We start from the raw sequence: 14,190 nt of genomic DNA, 5'->3' as shown, positions 1-14,190 counted from the left end.
TACTGTAATGTGGGTAGGAATTACTGACTCATATCCATATACCTTTTTTTTCTTTTTGTAAAAAAGAAGAAACTTAATAATGTTCATGATGTAACCACATATTCAAATTAATTTGTGATGTGAATGTACCCCCAAATGATTTGTTCCACATCATTACTGTCTATCATGCAAAATGATCCACAGAACACGTAACTGACTAACTAACTAATTAACTTGAAAGGGCGAAGCCCAAATTATTGAGGCAGCATGTTCAGCAATACATGCCCATGACGTGAAATAGGATTTGTGGCTGAAGCGATGAATTATCCAGTCTTTACCTAAATGAGGATGGAATGAGTTCAAGAATTGGGAAAGGTCTCACAGCATTTTTGTTTTCATGTAAAATGGGTCTTACTAAGTCGAGAAATTTTGAATGTGCCTTCAAGTACTGACTGAACATTCCATATGAAGGAAGGTCGACCATAAGTCAAAACAATTAATGTTTGTTGGATATGACTGCGACACTTTTATGTTGTTGTTGTTGTGGTCTTCAGTCCTGAGACTGGTTTGATGCAGCTCTCCATGCTACTCTATCCTGTGCAAGCTTCTTCATCTCCCAGTACCTACTGCAACCTACATCCTTCAGAATCTGCTTAGTGTATTCATCTCTTGGTCTCCCCCTACGATTTTTACCCTCCACGCTGCCCTCCAATACTAAATTGGTGATCCCTTCATGCCTCAGAACATGTCCTACCAACCGATCCCTTCTTCTGGTCAAGTTGTGCCACAAACTTCTCTTCTCCCCAATCCTATTCAATACTTCCTCATTAGTTATGTGATCTACCCATCTAATCTTCAGCATTCTTCTGTAGCACCACATTTCGAAAGCTTCTATTCTCTTCTTGTCCAAACTATTTACCGTCCATGTTTCACTTCCATACATGGCTACACTACATACAAATACTTTCAGAAATGACTTCCTGACACTTAAATCTATACTCGATATTATCAAATTTCTCTTCTTCAGAAACGCTTTCCTTGCCACTGCCAGTCTACATTTTATATCCTTTCTTCTTCGACCATCATCAGTTATTTTGCTCCCCAAATAGCAAAACTCCTTTACTACTTTAAGTGTCTCATTTCCTTATCTAATTCCCTCAGCATCACCCGACTTAATTCGACTACATTCCATTATCCTCGTTTTGCTTTTGTTGATGTTCATCTTATAACCTCCCTTCAAGATACCATCCATTCCGTTCAACTGCTCTTCCAAGTCCTTTGCTGTCTCTGACAGAATTACACTGTCATCAGCGAACCTCAATGTTTTTATTTCTTCTCCATAGATTTTAATACCTACTCCGAATTTTTCTTTTGTTTCTTTTACTGCTTGCTCAATATACAGATTGAATAACATCGGGGAGAGGCTACAACCCTGTCTTACTCCCTTCCCCACCGCGGCTTCACTTTCATGTCCCTCGATTCTTATCACTGCCATCTGGTTTCTGTACAAATTGTAAATAGCCTTTCGCTCCCTGTATTTTACCCCTGCCACCTTTAGAATTTGAAAGAGAGTATTCCAGTCAACATTGTCAAAAGCTTTCTCTAAGTCTATAAATGCTAGATACGTAGGTTTGCCTTTCCTTAATCTTTCTTCTAAGATAAGTCGTAAGGTCAGTATTGCCTCACGTGTTCCAGTATTTCTACGGAATCCAAACTGATCTTCCCCGAGGTCGGCTTCAACTAGTTTTTCCATTCGTCTGTAAAGAATTCGTGTTAATATTTTGCAGCTGTGGCTTATTAAACTGATTGTTCGGTAATTTTCACATCTGTCAACACCTGCTTTCTTTGGGATTGGAAGTATTACATTCTTCTTGAAGTCTGTGGGTATTTCGCCTGTCTCATACATCTTGCTCACCAGATGGTAGAGTTTAGCATGACTGGCTCTCCCAAGGCCGTCAGTAGTTCCAATGGAATGTTGTCTACTCCGGGGGCCTTGTTTTGACTCAGGTCTTTCAGTGCTCTGTCAAACTCTTCACGCAGTATCATATCTCCCATTTCATCTTCATCTACATTCTCTTCCATTTCCATAATATTGTCCTCAAGTACATCGCCCTTGTATAGACCCTCTATATACTCCTTCCACCTTTCTGCTTTCCCTTCTTTGCTTAGAACTGGGTTTCCATCTGAGCTCTTGATGTTCATACAAGTGGTTCTCTTATCTCCAAACGTCTCTTTAATTTTCCTGTAGGCAGTATCTATTTTACCCCTAGTGAGATAAGCCTCTACATCCTTACATTTGTCCTCTAGCCATCCCTGCTTAGCCATTTTGCACTTCCTGTCGATCTCATTTTTGAGACGTTTGTATTCCTTTTTGCCTCCTTCATTTACTGCATTTTTATATTTTCTCCTTTCATCGATTAAATTCAATATTTCTTCTGTTACCCAAGGATTTCTACTAGCTCTCGTCTTTTTACCTACTTGATCCTCTGCTGCCTTCACTACTTCATCCCTCAAAGCTACCCATTCCTCTTCTACTGTATTTCTTTCCCCATTCCTGTCAATTGTTCCCTTATGCTCTCCCTGAAACTCTGTACAACCTCTGGTTCTTTCAGTTTATCCAGGTCCCATCTCCTTAAATTCTCACCTTTTTGCAGTTTCTTCAGTTTTAATCTACAGGTCATAACCAATAGATTGTGGTCAGAGTCCACATCTGCCCCTGGAAATGTCTTACAATTTAAAACCTGGTTCCTAAATCTCTGTCTTACCATTATATAATCTATCTGATACCTTTTAGTATCTCCAGGGTTCTTCCATGTATACAACCTTCTTTCATGATTCTTAAACCAAGTGTTAGTTATGATTATGTTGTGCTCTGTGCAAAATTCTACCAGGCGGCTTCCTCTTTGATTTCTTAGCCCCAATCCATATTCACCTACTACGTTTCCGTCTCTCCCTTTTCCTACACTCGAATTCCAGTCACCCATGACTATTAAATTTTCGTCTCCCTTCACTATCTGAATAATTTCTTTTATTTCATCATACATTTCTTCAATTTCTTCGTCATCTGCAGAGCTAGTTGGCATATAAACTTGTACTACTATAGTAGGTGTGGACTTCGTATCTATCTTGGCCACAATAATGCGTTCACTATGCAGTTTGTAGTAGCTTACCCGCATTCCTATTTTCCTATTCATTATTTAACCTACTCCTGCATTACCCCTATTTGACTTTGTGTTTATATCCCTGTAGTCACCTGACCAGAAGTCTTGTTCCTCCTGCCACCGAACTTCACTAATTCTCACTATATCTAACTTTAACCTATCCATTTCCCTTTTTAAATTTTCTAACCTACCTGCCCGATTAAGGGATCTGACATTCCACGCTCCGATCCGTAGAACGCCAGTTTTCTTTCTCCTGATAACATCCTCTTGAGTAGTCCCCACCCGGAGATCCGAATGGGGGACTATTTTACCTCCAGAATATTTTACCCAAGAGGACGCCATCATTATTTAATCATACAGTAAAGCTGCATGCCCTCGGGAAAAATTACGGCCGTAGTTTCCCCTTGCTTTCAGCCGTTCGCAGTACCAGCACAGCAAGGCCTTCTGGTTATTATTACAAGGCCAGATCAGTCAATCATCCAGACTGTCGCCTTGCAACTACTGAAAAGGCTGCTGCCCCTCTTCAGGAACCACACATTTGTCTGGCCTCTCAACAGATACCCCTCCGTTGTGGTTGTACCTACGGTACGGCTATCTGTATCGCTGAGGCGCGCAAGCCTCCCCACCAACTGCAAGGTCCATGGTTCATGGGGGGGGGGACACAGGATCCATTTATCTGAGACATTGTTGTCTCTTATAAAACATAGTTCACAAAAGAACTCAAGGTCAATCGCAACTCACTGAAGTTAAGATTCAATGAGACAAACAAGGAGCAAATTACTACATACTTAAGGGAACCAGTTGTCTGGTGAGTCTCTCCATGATGTTCCTGAACATTGCACTGAACATTCTGATTATGTCACTCGAAATATATTCTCCTCACTGAAACTAAATTGATGAAGCACTAGCATGCCTGTCAGGTATTAAGGCTATGAACTGGATCTTGTGCAACACAGTAAAAATGCAAGCTTTAGAGTGGTAGGAGAAGTTTTTGACATTTCTACCTCAAATGCCTCAAAAAATGTCATAACACAATGCCTAATGAAGTAGGAAATCTAAGAGTTTCATTAAGTGTGCAATGAATGTAAAATATGTGTCTGGATGTTGCATCAAAACCTAGACAGTCATTACAAACTCCAACTAGCTTAAAGATCTTTCGACCTGGAGGACAATCTGGACAGTTTAGTAACTTCCAATCCTGTGGCATGTAATAACAAACTTGGACTAGTTCTTCGGCTAGCAGTCACAAATAAATCGAAAACGAGAACTTCTGATTTTAAGACAACGTTCTTATACGTTTACCTGCAGATAGTAATTTACGTGAATCAATCTAATAGATTTATGAACAGTAAAAATAGAATTTGCAATCTGAAGAACAGTTCATATGGCATAAGACAAGCTCCAAAACTGTGAAATGGGAAAGTCTCAAATTTTTTGATGACATTGTGAAATTTAAATACTTATGCTGATGATCGTTGTATCTATTACCATGAAGCCTTTTGTTTGTTGATAGTTGATTAGTTATTGAGAGATTATCAGTCAGTACCACTGAAGTTTTGAACAAATTGAAGCAAAAATTTGAAATTACATTTAACAGCACATTTCAGTCACATCTGCGAATAGAAATTAAAATAATGTCAGAGAAAGGTTTTGTAATCAATTTAAATATACGAATATAAGACTAAGAGTCAGAGGTCAACATTTTAATACCAATATAGAACACTGAATGGTGACAGATAAAGAAATATTGCTTATGAAGAGCCATCTAAATCCACTAAACCATATCAAAGAGCTATAGGCAGTCTGTGGTGCCTCCCAATAATATCTCATCTGAATATCAGTTTTGCTGTTCAATAGTTTAATACGTTGAATACTCATAATAAATCCATGTTGATTCACTGGAAAACTAGCGAAAAATATTTTTAGTAGTAATATTAACTAAAAAGTTTGTCATAATCTGTAATGGAGCTTCACACAGCTAGCCCCTGCTGATTCTAAATAGAGGAAGTAAAAGGTCTGGCATATTATCTGATGGAGGATCAACACAGCTTGACTAGGCATATTCGGATTATCAAAGTGAAAATCCTGTCTGGTGTAATAGAGAGTCTGAAGACTAAGGATAATGTGATCCTGATAATAAACAAAATAATAAATTAATGATGATTAACTGAAACCCTCAGCTGCCGACAGGTGTTGTTGATTTACCTCGATGTGGTCAGCTGAAAATGTGTGCCCCGACTGGGACTCGAACACGGGATCTCCTGCTTACATGGCAGATGCTCTATCCATCTGAGCCACCGAGGACACAGATAAATAGCGCTACTGCAGGGACATCCCCAGTAAATATATCAACTGAATGCCAATGGATTTCCCACCATGCAATGGGGACGCACTACCTGGTATGCATAAAAGCAAAGCCTTGTTAAAAGTTTGACAGCTGAAGCAAAATGTTGAGTCGCTGCCTCATTGATCAGTGATGTATGTTGTAGATTATGTCTTCAAGAAGACTTCGAATTTCAAGCTTGAATCAAACAGGCTGTCACGTAAATGTTGAATACAGAGTAACTCGTAAGAAGTTCATGTTCTACAGATTAAATCCAATATAGAACATTGTATGGTGATAAGAGGCCAAAAGCATAGAGAATTTGCAGGAAAGTTTATTTAGTGACACATTGAAAATACTGTCAAATTAAGAGATGTTAGAAACTCCCATGAGCTTGCTGATATGGCTACTGTTTAGGCCTGGGACTTATAAACTAATTGGAGAAGCAGAAAGAAAAATATTTAAAGAGAAATGTTGAGAGTTAATTATTCATCTTTACTCTTTTTTTGTGTATTGTGCGCAATGTTTGCAAGTTTATTCTTGGTCTCCTCATGGTACTGGAGTAAATACTTTTTGATTTGTCACATTGTCAGTCTGGTTAAGTATGTTGCATGGAAGAGTTATCAAGTTTCGTTCTTCGATAAAATTGTGCAAATAGTTACTTGTTACTAAAGTAATCAATTAATGAGAAACAATGCAAATGATCTTTCTTGGGAACATCAGAATTTTCTTCTGGTTGTGGGCTCATCATGTTAAAGTGCATTACTTAGAAAGTGAACTTTCCGAGAAAGTCTCAATTCAATATCAGAAATAAGAATTTGAAGGCAATATATGATACACAAGGAATGTCAAAATGATGTCTCCATTTGTAACTAGAATTCTGTGTACTTGAAACACTTCGTTTGCCAGCAGCCCACAGTGCAGTAAAAGAATCAGAAGATTGTCAGCATTTACCCCCAGCCCATAATGTAGAATAGACATAGAAAGAAACTCAGCATTTCCAGCTAGTACACACTGCATAAATTATATACAAAACGTTATATAAAATTCATAGGCTTATATGAGAGAAGACATGAGGTTCCACAATAATAAAGAAAGTTCCACCTTTTATGATTGATTTTGTTTCCTGGTCAGATACATGCCAGAAGAGAATGCCATAAAGGAGTTATCACAGATAACCAATGTACTGCATCAGTTATACAATAATGTTAATATGAACTACCATCAAGAAAGAGAGATAAAATTTTTTTATCTATATAAACAGAGTGTGTAGTTGATCGCTAGTAAGCTTGCAAATTTTGAGCAGTTATTTACAAATGACTTGAGTAATATAAGTGCTATATGCATTAGTAAACAATTAGTAAAATCAGTGCAAATTAGCTACCTGAGTAAACCAACCTACACATTAGCTGTGTGTTATTGCACAGAAAGTCATAAAGGTGAAAATAATGCCGATTTACAAAAAAACTATGTATTACATTGAAAATGCGGTCAGTTACGATATTTAAATCAAGACAAAGATTGCGATTTAGCTGCTATCAAAATTTTACACTTCAGAATAATTATTGCTTGCGTTCCCCAAGTAGCAACGTTAAAAAATTTGTGAAATGTCCTGAAATACTGTTAACATTAAAAATGTGCTGTGGCTACATTAATTGATGATATTAAAACAACAAGGGAAGTTACAGAATTTCTACTGCTTCACTGATCTTACTAATTTTGAAAGCAACAGTAACATTTCTCACAATATGGGAAAACTGTTCCAAAACAACTTTAGACAAGATGCTTACAAACAGTTTTTTGCAGTCCATAGAGCCTGTGTATGCAGAATACAAAGACCAATTATGCCCAAGGAATGTACCTTTAAACGTTTCCATTTAAAATACAACAAGAAATATATAAAAATCGTAAAAATTTCAGCGAAAATATAAGAACTTCGAGCCATTTACAATCAGTACAAAGTGGGGAGCATGTAATGTAGATGATAGTGGCTACATACTGAGACCTCTCTTAAATAAATACTGGCGTTATTTCCGTATTACTTTCCTTCTTACTCAGAAGCACATCAGATCAAATGAATCTAAAAGGAAGTCACAGATAAGAACAGGAATTAACATTTCGTATGGAAATGTTTAACCTTACCATGTTCCCAGAGAGGTACATTAAGAAATTTGTCAAAAATACACAAAACGTATATCACACAATTCTAATGAATAGTCAGTGACTGCTATGAAATAGTATCTACAAATAAAGTGAATGTAATATGGTATGCGATAAGTTACTATGTGAGTACTGTAGAGTAATTACAGCCGGCCAGTGTGGCTGAGCGGTTCTAGGCGCATCAGTTTGGAACCGCGTGACCGCTACGGTCGCAGGTTCGAATCCTGCCTCAGGCATGGATGTGTGTGTGATGTCCTTAGGTTAGTTAGGTTTAAGTAGTTCTAAGGTCTAGCGGTCTGATGACCTCAGCTGTTAAGTCCCATAGTGCTCAGAGCCATTTGAAGTAACTTCTACAAAATGTCAGCAACACCTCAGACAATACACAAAGTATAATAAAATCTCCCTTAGCCTCCATATTCTATAAAAAAAATAATGATAGTGAAATTATATTAAGCATGAGTCCAAGCAACTGTTCATCATCTGAAATTGTTGAAATGGTAGAGTTTTCCATAAAGAACCACTCTAATATAATATGTTAAATTAATCTCTAATGACAGGTACATTTTCTTCCTGTAAGTAGCAAGAATTATTGCACTAAGAGAAATGTGAAAAAGAATGCTCAAAGTTGAAGACCTATATCATTCGTTAAATACAGTTTGGTACACTTCACTGAAGATTATTCAATCGAGAATTGACTGACTTTTTGGAGAAAAATCAAATTATATCAGATTCTCTCCGTGGGTTCAGGAAGAATAAATCCACACATATTACCATATAGGGCGAACATTACTAAAACGACAGACTGTAGGGACGAATTTTCCAACTGGAAATAGAGTTAAAAATATCCTGTGAACATGTGTTCAGAAATGGACAGTGTTAATGAAATGACAACAGATCGTCCTGAACCACAGTATAGAGATGTATCGTAACCTTGTCACAAGAATTTTCAAAGTGGCCTCCGTGGGACTGCCTGTGATAGGGATGTTAATGGTTGTCATGCAGTACACACTGTGGCTTACATCATGTTGGTGGACCACTTCCCTGGAACTTGTTCTAGGAATCGTCTCAATATGCTGTAGAAGCCAGTCCTCCAAATCTGGTGCCTGGAAGGACCCATTGTCACACAAATATTCGAAAAGGACCGCAAGTGATGTGTAATGAGGTGTATGTCTGTGAGGGTACTTGTTTTGTTGTAGCTGTGCTGCCTCTAGGCCGTTTCCATCTGTTGGTTGTAAACAAACTCGATCTCGCCTTGTTTTCCGACATGAATACCGGTCCATTCTGCTCCTTTCATTGCGCTGCGTCAATCACACAGCCTGCAACACAAAAGGAACACACGGAACGTGGTCAGAGGAACTGCCATTTGTCAGCGCCATCTACGATGGCAATGATGCCTTTCTGGACACATGTAAAACGGACTTTTCTCCTCTATTTCCAGTCAGGAATACGTCCCTACAGTTTGTCGGCTTTATTAACGTTCACCCTGTATATGAACCCATACGGTATCCCACAGATGTTACTAACACAAAAGGAAAACTGTTGGGATTGTACTAAATTTATTAAACGCATACGGTGTCACTGATCACAAAATGTTGTTAATGAACCCACTGTACTATGTCATCAGATACAGCCCTGTGTGCCGAGTCAAGTCATATATTAAAAACAGGAGACAAAAAATAGGAAGGAAACACCTCAAAGAAGAGAATGTTGCAAGCTTCTAATCTAAATACGGAGATATTTCATAAGGTGTACCATAAGTTTCAATGTTGGACCCAGCCTCGTTTTGTTTACATAAATGACTTACTATTGAACATCGAATGTTCATCATTACTCTTGTCTCTTCTTCGCTGTTTCTTCCTGCTCAGTTTATTAGAAGTACCAATTTTCTTAAACGAAAAGCTCCAATAAAACCAGTATACTGTTGGTAGATGGAAGAAGTATCTTCCATTGTGGCGAACCCGATCATGAGCTTCAAGAGGCTAGAAGTGAAGGTACAGACAAGCTGGGTAGAATTAACCTCATAATCAATATATAAACTGTGATTTAGGAACTAGGATAGCTGTTCATATAATATAATTTGGGCTATTGATTGATGCAACAAGATGACTCTGATGTGTCTGAATTGAATCCATGAGGTGGTTTTGGTAGAAGGGGAAAATTATCAGGACAGTCACCAACTTCAAAAAATGCAGTTTGCTAGGAATCACAAAGTCTGAAGTCAGAGACTGCAGTCTGCCATTGTTCCAGTTACATGAAGTGAGATGCCATAGACTATGTGCCCATGACAGGGTCAGCAAAAAGCGTAACAGCAAAGACCACATGCAACTGCAACCTGAAAGGTGATGGTTAATGTAATATTTTTATAAAATCTCTTTTCTTGCAGTAGTCACCAGATATTGCTTACATCAAATATTGTTTTCAGCATTCCACCTGTCTCTTCTTTCCATGTAGCCTTCTGCTCAATTTTCTAGAAATAACTACATTTTCTTCCATCAAAACCATTATAACCTCACATATTATTAAATAAAGTTTTCTTCTCTGTTACTGAGGTTCATCCGCCAAGTAGTGCCTAATTTGATCAATCAAAATGTTACTACTGCTAGATTCAAGCTACTCATCTCATGACTGTCACTGAACATGTACAATAATGCTATTCATCATCTGATGTCATACTCAACTACTGCCACCGAATGTAAATACAGTTATTCCAAATTGATACTGTGTACCACAAAATTCTTCATGCAATTTCTCAGTTTTGTTCTATGACATTTATCATTGTGATAAAGAAGATACTAAGCTATCAATGACAGATCAAAAGCAAAACTCACAGTAGCAGTGTTCTTGTTATTAGTATGTGAAATTTATTCTTTGTGGGCAACGGCCTTGCCGCAGTGGATACACCGGTTCCTGTGAGATCACCGAAGTTAAGCACTGTCGGGCGTGGCCGGCACTTGGATGGGTCACCAGCCAGGCCACCATGTGCTGTTGCCATTTTTCGAGGTGCACTCAGCCTCGTGATGCCAATTGAGGAGGTACTCGACCGAATAGTAGCGGCTCCAGTCAAAGAAATCCATCATAACGACTGGGAGAGCGGTGTGCTGACCACACGCCCCTCCTATCCCCATCCTCAACTGAGGATGACACGGCGGTCGGAGGGTCCCGGTGGACCACTTGTGGCTAGAAGACGGAGTTTTTTTTATTCTTTGTAGACACATACACTATACAATAATATACTAGAGTATTATTCTAAATAAAGGTGTGGCGATTTAGATTTTGTTAATGCGTCCCTTGACTTATTCTCTGAATGTAGTCTTTTATGTTGGCTTCTATGAAATATGAAGAACGAAACAAAAACAACCTGATTAATTGTACCTATCTAACGGATGTGGACAGTTTCATATGGATATAACAGTTTCTATGTCGATTTAAGGTTTACATCATCTGCCAGTAACATGCAAGTATTTTCTCCTGCTGTTGTTGTTAAAGTCTGGAAATTTTTCTCAACCCTGCTTATGTTAAGAGGCGTCACTCACATCTATGGTCTCAAAGTTCACTGCAGCAGTCACTTCTATCAAACTACAACGTTCTTGCATAAACTGAGGTTCAAAATTTGCTATGACACATTGTACCTCTGTTGAAAATACAGTGTGTAATGTTCAAAATTAATGGAGCTGTAAGGAACATAATATTTATTTAGTATGTATAAACAACCTTTTATTGTACAATTTAGTGCATAACAAGATTTCATTCACCGTTTTCAGTGTGCTTATCTACTGGCATGTGAAGGCATTGACTGCGCCAGATCGTCTGGAGTTGTTGAAGTATCAACAACTTCAGCTGTACTTGATCACCTGCAGCCACACGCTCTGTACCAAATAGAAATAACTTCATTGTCCCCTGCTGGTCTCACATCGTGGAGTTATGCGATCAATGCTTCAACTGCACATGCAGGTATGAAGAGGTTTGAATTTTAGGTATAATTAATGGTGTCATAAATACAGTCAGAGCATCAAATGTAATATCTTTTTAATGGAAAATTTCTAAATTTTGTATTTCATAAATAACATTTCTCAGACCAACCAGCATTAGTGTTTCATTTTATTATATTAGTTTAATGCAAATATTTACATCCATATTATAACAAGTGTGACAGAGGAAACCTTTCATTGTTACGATATACAGGATGTAACGGGTATAACTGCAGATATTTGATATTTTTGGTATGTGATACCCTAATGTGGTCACACATGAGTGTGTAGATTGTTATTTCTCTGTGTCGAACAGTCGTCCCACAAACACGTCACAAACTCTAGGACCTAACGCTTTCTGCGAGATCGCAGCTGCACTATGAAGTGGACTACACCTGTCAGTATAGACTATCCGTTTTGCGTCCTACTGTCCAGGCTTGGACGCCTGACCTATTGTCTAGGGAAGAATGAGCATTAATGGATTGCTCTTGCCACATATAGTTGGTGCTACTACCCAAATACAAAACAGACGACGTGTAATAGCTATAACGATTAGTATGCCAGTGACGAAAATACTGATGTAACGTGGTTTAGCGCACTGTCCTCAGCCACCAATACAAATATATGCCCATATACCTGCCACACCATGTATGGTCTACAAGCTTTGTGATTAATCAGGAGAACGGAAAAAGGAATATGAAAAATCGAAGTGGACAGACTCATTGTTGTCAACAGACGCTGGAATGGGGCCAGGAGGGAGGAAATGGAGATACTTGCATTCATGGAAGATGGAACACAATGCAGAACTCTCATGTATTTGTAGTAATTATTGTAATTCTAGAAAGCCACAGGTTTAGACTGTTCTGATATTACATTGTTGAAAGTGATCGGAAATCCTGCAGTCATAGCATCTGCTGTGTAGTTTAAATTCTTTGTTTTTCATGCTATTTCCAACAAATTGTTTCATTCCCTTTGTTTAAAGGGTGGTTTAGGTAGCACCCTGTAGTGAAGAAAGAAGCGAATTTTTGAACACCACTAGTAAAGTGCATTTTGTAATGTTATATCCTCCGCATCCCCAAACACACCCCTATCCAACTGTTGAACACCCAGGAGCAAAATCTTCGACATCGCTTTCCTTCCTCACCGGTACAATACGTACGTGACTCTTGTATACCTGACTGATGTATGTCACAAGCAGGACATTTCACCCCACGTCAAAATGCAAATGTCAGTCAGCTTCGAAATACACCTTTATTCTGTGCACAGACCAGACTGTGGACGATTGTAGCAGAAGCGAAACACGTGGCATGTTTATGCAGTAGATTAGTTTGGTTTTACTTCTACATTGTACCCCAGTTCATTGCTCAGAAATGTCGTTTCCTGCACTAGAAGAGACACGAAACAGCATGAAATTTTGGCCAGATCATAGAAAGGGTCATCTCAAGGCTTTTACAGATTTTTGAACTCGATAGTGGTGCAACATCACTCAACACGCAGAGATAAAATTCTAAAAAATTCTTCAACACAAAGTCAATATAAGAGGATTATATATTTTCTTATTATTCAGTTTTCTACTATTTTTTTGCACTTTCTCTTGAGTTTATTATTTCTAGCTTTCAGCTACACTGAAAAGCCGAAGACACTGATACAGCTGCCTAATGTCGGGTAGAACCCCCACCAGCGCGCAGAAGTGCCGCAACACGACCTGGCTCGGACTGGACTGATGTCTGAAGTAGCGCCAGAGGGAACTGACACCATGAATCCTGCAGGGCCGTCCAAAAATCCGTAAGAGTACGAGGGGGGTGGAGATCTCTTCTGAAGAGAGCACGTTGCAAGGCAGCCGAGATATGCCCAATAATGATCGTATCTGGGGTGTTTGGTGGAAAGCGGAAGTGTTTAAACTCCTAAGAGTATTCCTAGTGCCACGCTGTAGCAATTCTGGACGAGTGGGGTGTCGTATTATACTGCTGGAATTGCCGAAGTCCGTCGGATTGCACAATGGACATGAATGGATGCAAATGACCAGACAGGATGCTTACATACGTGTCACCTGTCAGAGTCATATCTAGACGCATCAGGAGTCCCATATCACTCCAACTTCACATGCCCCACATCATTACAGATCCTCTACCGGTTTCAAAGTCCCCTGCTGACGTGCAGGGTCCATGGATTCATGCGGTTGTCTACATAGCCGTATTTGAAACAAGACTCGTCCGACCTGGCAACATGTTTCCAGTCATCAACAGTCCAACGTCGGTGTTGACAGGCACAGGCGAGGCGAAATGATTTGTGTCGTGCAGACATCAAGGGTACAGAAGTGGGACTTCGGTTCCGATAGCTCATATCGATGATGTTTCGTCGAATGGTTCACATGCTGACATTTGTTGATGTTCCAGCATTGAAAACTGCAGCAATTTCTGGAAGGGTTGCACGTTGTCACGTTGAACTATTCTCTTCAGTCGTCGTTGCAGGATCTATTTCCGGCCGCAGCGATTTAGGAGATTTGATATGTTATCGGATTCCTGATGTTCACGGTACACTCTTGAAATAGTCCTACAGGAAAAATCCCCACTTCATCGCTACCTCGGAGACGCTGTGT

General features: G+C 39.1%; 1 protein-coding gene and 1 pseudogene across 1 annotated transcript in view; both read left to right on the top strand.

The window, feature by feature from the left end:
• LOC126442674 (phosphatidylinositol phosphatase PTPRQ-like) overlaps window positions 1–14,190 on the top strand; it is a 402,005-nt gene that overhangs the window by 266,608 nt on the left and 121,207 nt on the right. Inside the window, exon 11 of the mRNA XM_050090726.1 lies at window positions 11,385–11,574. Coding sequence (XP_049946683.1) covers window positions 11,385–11,574 — 190 coding nt within the window. The remainder of the gene's footprint in view (window positions 1–11,384; window positions 11,575–14,190) is intronic.
• LOC126442689 (5S ribosomal RNA) lies at window positions 10,497–10,614 on the top strand (annotated as a pseudogene).

The sequence above is a fragment of the Schistocerca serialis genome, unplaced genomic scaffold, assembly GCF_023864345.2.
Source record: "Schistocerca serialis cubense isolate TAMUIC-IGC-003099 unplaced genomic scaffold, iqSchSeri2.2 HiC_scaffold_1400, whole genome shotgun sequence".
Classification (NCBI taxonomy): Eukaryota; Metazoa; Arthropoda; class Insecta; order Orthoptera; family Acrididae; genus Schistocerca; species Schistocerca serialis.
This window is presented reverse-complemented; position numbering and strand designations above follow the sequence as displayed.